General features: G+C 37.0%; 1 protein-coding gene across 1 annotated transcript in view; it reads left to right on the forward strand.

Annotated features, from left to right (window-relative positions):
* The window catches only part of CA8 (carbonic anhydrase 8), a gene marked incomplete at both ends in the record, with an annotated part of 39,136 nt that extends 25,770 nt beyond the window's left edge, over positions 1–13,366 (forward strand). Inside the window, 5 exons of the mRNA XM_079533030.1 lie at positions 917–1,012; positions 3,759–3,821; positions 5,169–5,217; positions 8,102–8,214; positions 13,232–13,366. Coding sequence (XP_079389156.1) covers positions 917–1,012; positions 3,759–3,821; positions 5,169–5,217; positions 8,102–8,214; positions 13,232–13,366 — 456 coding nt within the window. The remainder of the gene's footprint in view (positions 1–916; positions 1,013–3,758; positions 3,822–5,168; positions 5,218–8,101; positions 8,215–13,231) is intronic.
* Between the last annotated feature and the right edge of the window lie 297 nt (positions 13,367–13,663).

Raw genomic sequence — 13,663 nt, forward strand, 5'->3', positions numbered from 1 at the left:
GCCTAAGCTCTGCAATGTTACCAAATCCAGATGCAGAGAATACATTTTAGCATCAGTACTGGGAAAACTTGTGCTTGCAATGCATGTTAGCTCACAGCAGATGGTAGTATCTCTCTCCCAGCCTCCCCCTCTTTCCCTTCCTTCCATCCTTGCTTACACCCTTCTGGCCTTCCTTCCTGTCTCTTAGTCAGTTTCATAGCACTTTTCTCAAACGTCACTTCCCAAATCATGCCAGCTCTGACACCTCACTAGAACAGACTTCATGTGTACAATCTGGTGTCTCTTGCCTGACCTGCATCCATTCAATCCTATAAGTCAAAGAAGGCAGTTGAGGGCCCTCATTTTCCTCTTTAGCATCTCTTTCTCTCCTGTCCTGAAGGTGCTTCTCGAGCCATTTTCTCTGCTTAACTTCTTCTTTGTTTAACCTCTCCTGATATCACTTCACTACTTTTACTACTGAGATTTGAATGACTCGTCTTGTAAGATGATGTTTGAGACAAGTATCATTGAGATAGGCAGTCAGCCAGTCAAGTACATATCTGGACAGCCTATGTCCATAATCATGGTCATACCTGGTAGACTGAGAGGCAGCGCTGGCAGGCTGGATTAGCTACATTGTTTATTTCAGTATTCAAAGTAAGAGAGTTACTGTAATCTACACCTTTGTTATTGACATTTGGTAACTGACCATAAATAATTTCTTCTGCAGCTTTTTTTTTTTTCTCCCTTGGAATACCTGATGTTTTTAATAGAAATGCATTTATGTATACATGCATAGACACAGGCATGTACATGCATGTATATGCTCAAGCATGTGGAGGCCTTGTTAATTGAAATTAATTTCTGGTGTTTTTTTATTTTTTTTTTTAAATGCAAGACTTTTCTGTACTGATCTATTTATACTTCTTTGTTTCAGCTTCATCTAATGCACTGGAACTCCACACTATACAGCAGCATTGATGAAGCGGTAGGGAAGAAGCACGGCATAGCTATCATTGCTTTATTTGTACAGGTAAGTTTCCTGTGCTGCATGTGTTAGCTTGCGATGTCATTTGTGTGAGGAAAATGGGTTCCTTCACATTTTCTTTCATTTTTGATAATTTCTTAAAATAAAATATTGTATAACTCGTGGGATTCTACTTAAAAGATAGTTCTCTGTCCTTTTGTCTGTGCATATGCTAAATGAGTAAATCTTGCTTAAATGATATATTTAATGTACATTAGTTAAAGAAGAGTTGACACGTAATCAAGCCATCTGACTGTAATTAGGCATCCATGCACCGTGCCTGTGAGGGGACCTGTCAGGAGGTGGAGGTGCTTCGATATCTCTCTGATGTGTTCTTCTCCATTCCAGCCTGAGCCTGCTGTGCAGGAATTGGGGAAGTACACAGAAGAGAGGAGGAAAGAGGAAAAGAAAACCTAATGACCCATTGACCCAAAAGCCAGTAGTAGAATGGTGTCTTTTTAAATACAGGTGCAAGCATATTACTTCACATGGGAGAAATGTGAGATAAGATCACATTATTCAGAGACATCAGACTGGTGTTGTAATGAATCTTCTGCAGACTCTCAGAAGAGCCAGAGACACAGAGACTTGAGGCTTACTGGGGAGAAGATGTGCAAGCTGGGAAGTTAGGCCCATAATCTAATTGCTGTTGAAAATTTTTCAAGGGCTTCACCCTATAAAGACGACTATCAGTTTCTCATCATTCTCATGAGAAGTGGCAAACTTTTTTATTTAAATGGATTGGTAGGAAGAAGTTTAGAATTCATGCTTAGATCAAATGGTTTTTCTTTCACAGTGATATTAATTTGTCATTTTTCATTACAAGTTTGTGAATGCCTTTGAGCTTTACCTCTGTTGGAACGTAAAGGTACATTGGTTATGTCTCCAACACTGAGATAGAACTGCTAAAAATGGAAGTTAGAAAGTTTTTATTCTCTCAGTTCTGTATCCTGGAGGGCTGTGTCATAATTGCTTATGTAAGTCACCTTCTAATTCCAGCAGAGGTAACCTTGGAGATGGTTAGAAAGTTATATGTAAGTTCTTAAACAAACATAAAACTTAAATGATACATTTTCTATTTCTGGACTCCCATTTAATCTGAGTTTTTAATCATTCCAAAGTGCTTTTTCATTTGCCAGGAAGCCCCATCCAATCTGGCCTTGAAAACTTCTAGGGACGGGGCAGCCTGTTCCAGCACCTCACCACTCTCTCTGTAAAGAACTTCCCCCTGACATCCAACCTAAATCTTCCCTCCCTCAACTTAAAACCATTTCCCCTTGCCCTGCTGTTATCAACCCTTTCAAAGAGTTGATTCCCCTCCTGTTTGTAGGCTCCCTTTAGGTACTGAAAGGCTGCAGTGAGGTCACCCCACAGCCTTTTTTTCTCCAGGCTGAAAAAGCCCAGCTCCCTCAGCCTGTCTTCATAGGGCAGATGCTCCAGTCCCCTGATCATCTTTGTGGCTCTCCTCTGGACCCTCTCCAACAGCTCTCCGTCTTTCTTGTACTGGGGGCTCCAGACATGTTCAAAATGATTTTAATGTCTTTTATCAATTTGAAGATTTTAAATAGAAATTCCTTTTTTTTTTTTTTTTTTTTTTTTTTTTGAGAAAAGAGAAAATTCACTTAATTTTCTAGAAATAAAAGTTACATTTTATTGATGTTCAATTATCTCCTTCCAATAACGATTATATCATTTGTAAGGGCAGTCCAGTGAGGTTGTGGATGCCCTCTCCTTGGAAGCATTCAAAGCCAGGCTGGATACGACCTTGAGTAACCTGGTCTGGAGGGAGGTGTCCCTGCCCAAAGCAGGGGGTTTGGAACTAGGTGATCTTAAAGGTTCCTTCCAACCCAAATTATTCTATGAGTCAGTGCTTCAATGATTCTTTGATTCTACTCCAAAAAGTCCCAATAAATGAACAAATTTCATCCAGCTCTTCTGTTCTTACTCATGCCCATTTCATTCCTCACCTCCTATGTGTATGCATTGGCAAAGAAGTCAAGCAGAAAGCTGTTCTGAATCTTTCTGTTTTGCCAGTGTTGTTCTGAATGTAAAAGGTGGGGTCTTTGGATGGTGATGTAGATCAGAAGCAACTGAAGTCAGCATACAGAGTGAACAACATTAGTGGAAACTGGTTTATTTTGAAAACCCCATCTTCCACACCTTGAAGACATTCAGTCTTCAAGGACAGTGCTGCAGAGAGCCAGGCTTTTGCCTGCAGAAGCCGGAGGTGCATGGAGGGGGAGGATCTGCCATTCTGCACTCTGCAGGCAGGGAAGAAACATTCCCTTGAGCCTCAGAGCCAGATTAGCAGCACCATGGGAGCAAATTCAAAAGGTATCCATCATGTTTGTTCATTCTGTTCCTTTCTATGTGCTTTTCTGACAAAAAACTGGTAAGGACAAATTGTATTCTTGGCATTTGTCTGTCACAGTGCTGCATGATTTTGAATTTACTTACAGTATATGCTACAAAACAGGCTTACTCAAAACTTACCAGATTTAACTATGGCTTTTGTTCTGTCAGTTTCTGTCTTCATGTTGAAGTTTTTTAAATCCTGTTTAATTTTGGCTGATGCCTGTATAGAGGTTTCATTGTTTGGAATTGCTGTGTATCAGTATATTTGATTAACACGAGGTTGGGTAGCTTACCTCAAAACAATTTCAAAACTTAGTGTTCTGATTGATTTCTGTCTTGCCTTATAGGTTCAGAAACAGCAAAAGACTGAATTTCATCTTTGCTTATTTTATTTCAGATAGGAAAAGAGCATGTAGGCCTAAAGGCTGTAACTGAAATTCTCCAGGACATCCAGTACAAGGTAAGACATCGTCTGAAGAGATGCTTCCCTCACAAACAAGATGAAGTAAGTGTGTGAAAAGTGTGTATGAAACACTGAAACCGAAAGAATGTTTTCAAACTCCTTTATAGTAAAACCATGTGTGAAAGCTGTAGTTCAGTGGCCTACATCAGAAGCTCAGTATTTTACAGTGTTTTCATTTAATATATAGTCTTTGTAGTTAAATGCCTTTTTCTGATGTCCAAAAATTTGATCTGTCTGATTGATAACTGATTTCAAGTATCACCTTTCCAGTGATTATCAGTATGGAGTCAGTATGAATGTAAGCATTGTTACAGAATGCTTAGTGAACACTAATAACAGCATTTCCAAACTTGTGTGGATTTTATTTGTAGAGGAAAAAAATAGATGCATTGAATACCCTTATTAACTTGCAGTGGGAAATCAACAAAGACACAGTGCTGCCTTGTATGGATTATATGTGGGGATAGTGAAGAACAGATAAAAAGCATAGCTGTATTTAGAAGCCTTGAGCACTTTCCAGAAAGCTAACGCTATTACCTTGGGAAAGTTATTTCCATCCCTCTGTCTATAAAACAGAAATAATCATGTTTATCTTTGATTTTAAAGTATTTTGTGCTATATTAATGAGCAGTTGTATTTTGGCTTGGAGAGACAAGCCATTCACTTCAGAGGATGGTGAAGTACAGAAAAATGAGAGACTTACTAGAAGAGAGTTGAAGATCTTTTAGGCAAATAATATATGGTAAACAGTAATTATGTGTAATATTACAAACTCATTGTTAAGGCAGCTATGGAAACATTAGTCCACAGAACTTTATAGCTTGATCATTAAAGGCAAAGCTAAGTACAGTAAGATGGTGAATAGCTTTGTCATTACGAGCATTTTATGCTAATGACTTTTGGAGTGTCAGCATCAAACATGCTACTGCATACATAAAATTTTATTGCATTAAATTATTGGAATGATAAGTTTAATAAGATATTTGATAAGTGTTTTCTGTCAGTCAAGGAAATGATCATTTTGTCCCTTGTTTTTTAAACTCATTTTGTATGGAAGTCCTGAATTTCATGTAGAGAAAGTATTTTAAGGCTGGGGCCTGGAGAAGAGCGCAACTACTAAAGGCAGTAAGTTAGCAAATTTCTGTGATAATCTTAGAAGTAAAATACAGAAAAAAATCAAAAAGAGAAAACCACAACTAATGTGTGGTTGCAAGGACACAGTGATAATTAAATGATGGTAGTGATTTCACAGGAAATCAAGGTTTCATTTTAGAAAACACACAGTATTTTACCTTTCCATTCATCATAGCTAGAGATGAGATTCATTTGTATTCATTTTTTCAGGGAAAGTCCAAAACTATACCCTGTTTTAATCCCAACTCTTTATTACCAGGTAGGTGCCTTTACTTATTTTTCTGTGAGTGGATTACTAGGTAATTGCAAAGGCTGAAACAGTCCTGAACTAAAGAACAGTCTAACTGCAATGTTGAGAATATCTCCCACCAAATGGTAATACAGTTTTCCACGTAACGGTGCTAATAGCAGCGGGGTAGAATTTCCTGTTAAACTTGGGATAAATTCACACCTTTCTCACTTGAGTGGAATGTGATATTGCAGCCTGTACACTGCTGGCAACACTGTGTCTAGATTTCTTGATGATTTATTATCTCACCTACAGGGATAGTGATGTGTAATCTTTTCTCTACTGTTACGTGAAATAGGGAGATGATTTATTTAAACAGAGGCCTGCTTTCACTTCAAAATGTAGAAGGTTACCCACTTAACAAGTTAGTGTTTTGGAAGCAGTGACAATGCCATAATGCAATTGCAGTTTTATAGGATACAAAGGGTAGTGTAAGTGGGAGGCAAATTCAAATTCATATAGCCAAGAATAACAATAAGAAACACTCTACCTTGCCTTGAAAAAAAACTTCTTTAAAAAAAAATTCTATGAAGTAAATATTTCTTCAAGGAATGCTTCTGAATTAAATTCCATGCCACAGTAATAAGATATTTAAACAATTTTTTAAAAGAACCCCATTATTTATTAACCTATATTAATTTTTATCAAAGGAGTATTATTTAGGTTGCAAGGTCAAGTGCTCAGCATTTAGAAATTGCAGGAACTAAGGCTACCTGTGCCCTTTCATAAACACGTATTATAAAACATGCTTTACCAGAAGTTATTTTCACAGAACCCATGCTTCACAGTTCCTGGTTTGATGCTGATTAAGTCACATAAACCAAAATTTTCATAAGTGATCTCTAACTCTGTATTCCTCATTTTCTAGGTGCCCGTCTTGAGATCAAGGGGTCTGATTTACAGAAGTGCTGAGTGCTTATACCTGCAACTGAAGTCAATGGGAGCAGTGCTCTGACTCCATTAAGTGCTATAGAAAGTTAACTACTCTGAGAAATCAGGTTCTAAGCATCTCATATTGAACACTTCAAATGAATAGATGCATTTCAACTTAATCTCTCTGTGCCTCACTTCCCCAGCTTTAAAAACTGGGGGTAATCTGTCCTTCCTCACCTCACTGAGGTTCTGGAAGGATGAACTAGTGTATGTGAAGCACTTGGACACTGAAGAAATGAGTGCACTAGAAATACAAAAAATGAAAAAGAACAGTCCTTGTAAAAAGCAGGATTTGAATAGACCTAGGACGGCATATGTTACTAAAAAGCCAAATGTTAGCTGTTGCTTTTAAAGATAGAGTCATCCATCTTTGCAAGTAAATGATGTATGTGATCATGTAATGAGACAGTGCTACAATGCATGCACATGGTGGGCTGAATTAATTCTTGCAGTTCTTAATTTTTGAGTGCTTGACAGTGCAACTTGTTGCTATGAAATCCTGTAACTGAGAAGGAAAATGAGACCAACAAAACAAAATCCATTCTCTGAGGAGCGCAGGTTTCACTAGTAAGATTTAATTTTACTGATAGATAGATATCACACCATCCTGTCTGATATCTATCTCATATCACACTATTCTGTGTGATATTCCTCTTATCTGGTACCGAATGGCAGTAACAGGTTACTTCAACCAAACAAGTTTATTTCAATTTCCAGCCTCCCATCCTGTCCTTGTCAAGTTAGTCAGAACCTTCCCTCAGGTCTTCCATGTCATGAGTGTCCAATTCCTCTCCAGGTTTGTTTGTTTTTACCCTCTTTTAAGATCAGGTAATATGTTCTATTTCTTCAGCTGGGTTAGGAAGTCATTTGTGAGTGTGGCCTACACTCACAGAGCAGCAAAGAACAGCTCTGTGTGATATGTTTTCATGAGAAACGGAGTGATTTCTTAAGGTTTTTCTTTTTCTATGAAGCTCAACTCACTTTGCCAGAGTTAGGAGACAGTAGTGCATCTTGAAAAATATGGCACCTGAATTATGAATGGAAAAGTTTTGTTTGGATGTAGAATTTAGTCACTGCTAGATCACCATGGCCTTCCTACTTTCAAAATGGGATGTCTTTTCACAGTAAAGTTGTCTGCCTGTCTTGGAGATAAGGAATTTCAATCCAGCTATGAACTTTAAGCTCCATGGAGTAGTAAGCTTGAGGTTCTACTTGACCAGAGTGGCAAGAAGAGCTCTCATTCCTCCGTTCATTTTTGAAATGTGGAACTAGGCCCAAGTGAGGGCAAGTCTAACAACAATTACTGCAGTAGAGAATGTGGAATCAGGAAATATGGAGAGTTTTTCCCAGCATATTATTTATTTATTCTGTTAGTTTAAGGGATTGGGTTTATGTTATTTGCCATTTCTATAAAGTGGCATTTTGATCTTTAAAATAATAACCTCTGGCCTCAAGTTGCACCAGGGTAAGTTTAGGTTGGATATCAGGAAAAACTTTACAGAAGGGGTTGTTAAGCACTGGAATAGGCTTCCCAGGGAGGTGGTTGAGTCATCATCCCTGGATGTGTTTAAAAACTGTGTGGATGTGGTGCGCAGAGACATGATTCAGCGAGGGTTGTTAGAGTTAGGGTAGTACGGTTAGGTCGCAATTGGATTCGATGCTCTTTTCCAACCTGAGCAATTCTATGACTCTGTGATTCTATAATCAATCTACAAGAGGAAGTTACTGTTATGTAGTAAGTATGTGTTTATGTGTGTTCACTTGAGAAAGTAGTTAACAGTACTTAGCAGGTCATAAATTCACGCCTTAGATTTCTGCATACTAACTTCATCATATGAGAAAGCTCATGGCTATCATAAGCCATCATAATTAAAAGGTACAATCCTCTTCCTTAATGTCATTAAAATTCTTTTAATTTCAGATCCTCTACTGCGTGACTACTGGGTGTATGAGGGCTCCTTAACAATTCCACCCTGCAGCGAAGGTGTCACCTGGATTTTATTTCGCTATCCTTTGACTGTGTCCCAAGTGCAGGTAACAGTTCTGCTTGAAGTGACCTTGGAATATGGTTATGAGCTAAAGGTTATAGTGTGCAAATATATATATGGGGCATAATGTCTGTTCTCCATGAAGATCCCATTAGATCAGTACATGGCTTTTCAAGTAAAGGTTAACCTTTTGAGTCACTGAAGGCAACGCAAAGGTCAGAGATGAAAAACCTTGTTATCGTTTATCATCTGCATTTAAAATAATTCTGTATTTAATTCAAAGTGAAAGAAAAGAAAGAAGTCAATTGGCAAAAGAAATTCAATTCTTTGTAATTGTAAGCTTTCAAATACCACTGCTTCTTGATGTTAAAGGAACCAAAATGCACAGGGAGATACTACATCCTGGAGAATAAAAACTGTTAATGTAGTGCAGGCTAGCTGAATCGAATTGTACTATACATTGCTTACCTTGCTCTTTTTTTTAGTTCTATTTTGTGACAAATGTCAAATGGAAATGACCTATTTAAATTTAATTTTATATGTATTTTAAAGTATATTCTTTATAATATCTAACAGTCAAATGAAAGAAATTGCAAACCTGTCTGCAAATAAGCCCAGTAAAAACAGTGAAAGCTCCTGACAGTTATTCTCCTTCATTCTGTGAATCCCAACCTGAGAAATGTGGATATAACCTAAGTGAAACTATTTAGAATCCTTGAAGCTGAGTGCATTAATTTTTACTGCCTGTTCTGGAGAATGTGCAAACGGAAGGAAAAAAATATAAAAGATGATAAGTTGATGTTATTTCAATTTTAATAATCTAAAATTCTGCTAGTCATCCCAGCACAATGTTTTAACAACTTATCATTTTGAATTAGCATTGATTATTTTCACACAGAAAGTTCTAGTTCTAATCACAGGTGAAAGTGATTGCTCCCAGTAAGCTTATTTCTTTGTTAGCTAGAAGTTAAGCGTATCCTATCAGTCTTGAATCTGGTACTTCTTTGCTTATAAAAGGGTAAGTTTTATGGCTGCTTACTACTGAGTAGATGGAAACATAACTCTGTTGGTGATATTAGATTCAGAATAACTTTAAAGGCAGTTTGTTTTGTAACACAGCAGCTAATTGCCTGGAAATGATATGGATAAATAAGAGGACTTCACTGGAAGTGTGAAAACCATACTCATAAGACTAAGTCGTTGTATAAAATTGGATTTCATGCTAGTTACACGTTTTGTTTTCTCTATTCCTTTTTAATCTAGTCAATGGACAAAAGAGGACACAGTTCAAGGTATTTGTGTATGCTAGGAGATTGTGTGAAGGGTGAATGAGAGAAGAATTAAGCAGAAAAATGCAACTTTAATTAATTGTATGTGCTCATTTACTGCAAGACAAAATGGTGGAATATGATGTGAAGGGGATAGATCTCTAGAAGAGAAATATTGTGCCATTGTTATTAAAACCCATTATTTGTTATTGCTTTTTCGCATTAATTATTGAGCACATCTTGAATACTTCTTAAATAGATATCTTCACATAGATACATAGTTTGTAGGGAAAAGATTAGAATTTTGGACCGTACCCAGCTTTATTTGAGGAATAAATGCATTTGTGTTGCTGAAGTACACTGATTGGTATAAATTCAGTCCAGAGCTTTGCAGTGGTGAAAAACTTACAAATCATGGAGGGGCTTGGAGGACTTCACACTGCCACTGATATAGTGTGCAGCTGAGAGGTGGCTCTGGAACAGAGAGAGATTGGATCAGATTCATGCCATGAACAGCAAAATAACAAATCAGGACTACCGCATCAGAGTATGAATTTCTAGAGTTCATTGCTATTTCTTTAGTACAAGTGATATTCTTATGCTATGAGTCTGCACTTCCATCAGAGAGTAGTTTTTGGTAAGTAGTTTTGTGAGATTTGAATAAAATGTGTGCAGACAACTGGAGAATAATATTTTGCAAATACAGTTCTTGGAGAAGTTTCATTACTGAACTCTGTTGGAAAGAGATCAAGCCTTGTGTGAAAACCTGCATCCTGCAGTGTTCTTTTTGCACATTCTTGCCTTCCTTCTGTGTTTTTTATCATCTTCATTTGTCTTACATTACAATATACAGCACAGGATTAACTGTGTTGACTACTTTTATAAGACTCCTTGCTCATGCGTATACACTACTGAAATACAATTAAAGAAAATAGAAAAATCTCTCCTATTAGGCCTGAAAAAACAGGCAGAAAATTGAAAAAAAAAACTTGCTTATGCTTCTCTCCACTGTATATATTTTTTAAATAGGACATAGTGAATTATGTGCTTTGTGTTACACCAAAGCCTAGAACCTTAGATTGTCTAAGCCAGGCAGAGTAGGGATTTAACACAGTGATGCAGTGAGGAGCTGTTGTTCTGCTGTCATTGTCAGTTAACTGGTTTTGTATTGAATGGCTAGGTCTTTAGCCCTTTCATCTACTTCATTCGAAGTCAAGTCCTCTTACAGGATGGAAACAGTAGCTAGTATATGGAAATGGAGTGGGAGTAGTGCAAAATTTGTACAGCCTTTGAAATAAAACAGTCTGTGAAATGTTATTTTATTCTGGAAAGGTGTATTGAAGGAATGTGAAATTTTCAAACAGAAGGGTAAGTAAAACAGAGTAAAACAAAATTCAGGATCTGAATACAGGGGATTGGCAAAAACATTCTTGCAAAACCTACAAAATGTAATCTAACTTTGTTTTTACTCAGCAGAAGTAGGAATGTTAACATTGTGGAATTACCCTTTCACTTTGACCCCAAGTTTCAGTATGAGCAGGACTATGGTCTACTGGGTGTGAGAAAGCCTTCTGTTTCTGTTGAAGGTGTGTGAATACCCAAGGAAGTTCATCTGTATGTCTCTAAAGTATTTTCTCTTCAGAGTGTACTTTATAGCAGTGAAATATAGGGGGTTGGGATAAGAAGATGAAGAGGGTATAGTGAGTTATTCCATATTACATGAAGCAAGCCACAAATATTGCCTTTTTGCTTGGTAATTAAATCTGAAAAGTAGCATCAGCACATCTAAGTGTTCTTTTCTGACAGCACCACTTCTTGAGAATGAAGTAGACTACCATGTATGTAAGAAGGCCTCTGTCACTGGGATCTCAACCCTAATATGAAGGGGTCACCAGTCACTGTGGTGGGCTTAGAAACAATTATCCATCTAGAGTGAGGCTGCAATTGCTGACTTCTCTGAAGATGTAAGAACAGACATTGGGGTCAGATCAGTCCTACTCTACTGACTGGAGAAATTGGAAGATACTTTGTGAGCAAATAGATTTCACCATAGGAATTGAGGCAGAGCATTCACAGTTGTAGTACATAACTCACAAATGCTGGCGTTGCCATCCGCTCTTCCCTTCATGTGTCTTTAAAGTCTCTTATTTTTGAAAGATCAAACAAAAGCCAAATTCCTGTAAAATGCACCATCCAAAACAACAATTATTTCAGACTTTTCAGGGTTGATTCAGTTTAGTGATGGTGACAGACACTACCTTTACAAAAGTCATTCAGTGATTTATCAGCACTTGACTCCTGAGGACATTTTCAGTTCGGTAGCCTGCAGTGAGTTTGTTTTCAGTTTGCTTTTAATAAACAATAAAAAAATCTTCCAAAATTGAGATCTGCCTCTGAAAGCACTTTGAAAGAACTTTATAGTTCCTTCTTCTTTTCATTTTACAGTCTAAGTTATCGACTTGTATCTCAGCTGCCAGAAGCAGAACAGTTGATATCTAAGCACAGTTTTTTCAGGAAAAAGCAACAGAGCAAAGCTAGCCTCTAAATCAACTAAATAAGTCTCTGTCACTTCTGCAGTAGAGTGGAACAAAACAATGAAGGCAGTTGTCTTCCAAGTTGCGTAAGAAAGTATTCTCTGTGGGCAATGTAAGAACAAAAATGTCATTACCCGCTGTTCAGTACCTCACTTCCTTTAATTCTGGAATCACACTTGCCTTCTCCCTTTAATCCTTCATAGAGTGTTTTTCATGAAGAAATTCATTCTTCATAATGTCTTATATAATAAAAAGATTAAACTTCAGGCTCCATTTTACTTTCTGTGTAAAATTTTCAAGTTCTGTGTCATTTTCAAGTTACAGCTGAGCTAGATAGTGAGGCATAATAGAGACTGTACAGATATAGAGCCTCAGCCTAAAGAAATCAGCCATCAGCTAGGCTTGATGTATCCAGCTTGACAATATGCAAAAGCAAAAACAACCAAAAAAAAAAACAACCAAGCAACTGTAACTATCCTGTTGAACAGTAAGGTATAATGTTGTTGATAGATGCATTGGTTTTCATTGCCTTTTATCACGTAGAACTTGATGCTGGTACAAAAGATGGAGATAGAAGCTCTGAGTCTTCCTACATCAGATTAGAGTGAAAAATCTGAGAAGAGTCTGTACCCCCAAAATACATTGTTTTGGAAGATCTGAAATGTTTTGTATTGATTTTTGATTTTATTTTAAAAAGTATATTGAGCACTTATATCTGCAGAACTTTTGAAGTAATATCTCATTTTTATTGTAAAAAAGTATTTTTGGTATAAAATGTCAAGACTTTCCCTAAAGCTTAAAGCCTTTTCAATATTCTGCTGCTTTAGCAAATAATTTTGATTTAAATGAAGCAACATTTTGGGTTGCTTCATTATTTTGGGTAATAAATCACTGGAAGAATAAGAAAACAATTTCCATTTAACTGAGTTATTCCTACACTTCTTAGAAGAAGGCCAGAGTCATTACTTTCATGTCACAATTGTGAGATTGATTTTGTGGGATGTAATCTACAATGAGTGAGAAGGTTAAAGATCCCAAAAGAAATTATGAAAATGCAAAGGGTATGTTTTCCAAACCACATATATGAAAGTTCTTATTTTTCTCTGTTCTGTTAGTGCTGACAACTATTTTTAAAAGTTAGAAATGATGTCTGAAAACTCCAAGTTTCAGTGGTGCACAAGTGGCAGGGAATGCTGATTTCGATCATTAGTCCCATAATGCAGAATTACTTTGTCTTCATGTCTGCTTTTTTGCCTTTCAGATAGAGGAATTTCGTAGACTGAGGACACATGTTAAGGGTGCAGAACTTCTAGAGGGCTGTGACGGAATCCTAGGAGATAACTTCAGACCCACTCAGCCACTTAGCGACAGAGTCATCAGGGCTGCATTTCAGTAGCAGAAGAGGAAAAACAACAAAAGTAAATCTTTATTAATGTAAGTAAAACTTAGGAGAAAAATCAAAATCTTGAAATAATTTTCATAGGTGAAATTTTGCCAAAGGAGAAAACTGAGTTAATTACAGCATAATGTTATGATATGTTGCCACAACTGTAAACTTTAACACTGTACTGTTCTATTTTATCCTATGGTAACAAAGTTGATTTGCCTTTCTGACATGCTAATAATTAGATTCTTTAGTGGCTGGAATAGAGTATATGATTTTATGAATTGAAATCTTTAGTAGACAGTGGTT

This window comes from Tetrao urogallus (assembly GCF_951394365.1).
Source record: "Tetrao urogallus genome assembly, chromosome: 3".
NCBI classification, from domain to species: domain Eukaryota; kingdom Metazoa; phylum Chordata; class Aves; order Galliformes; family Phasianidae; genus Tetrao; species Tetrao urogallus.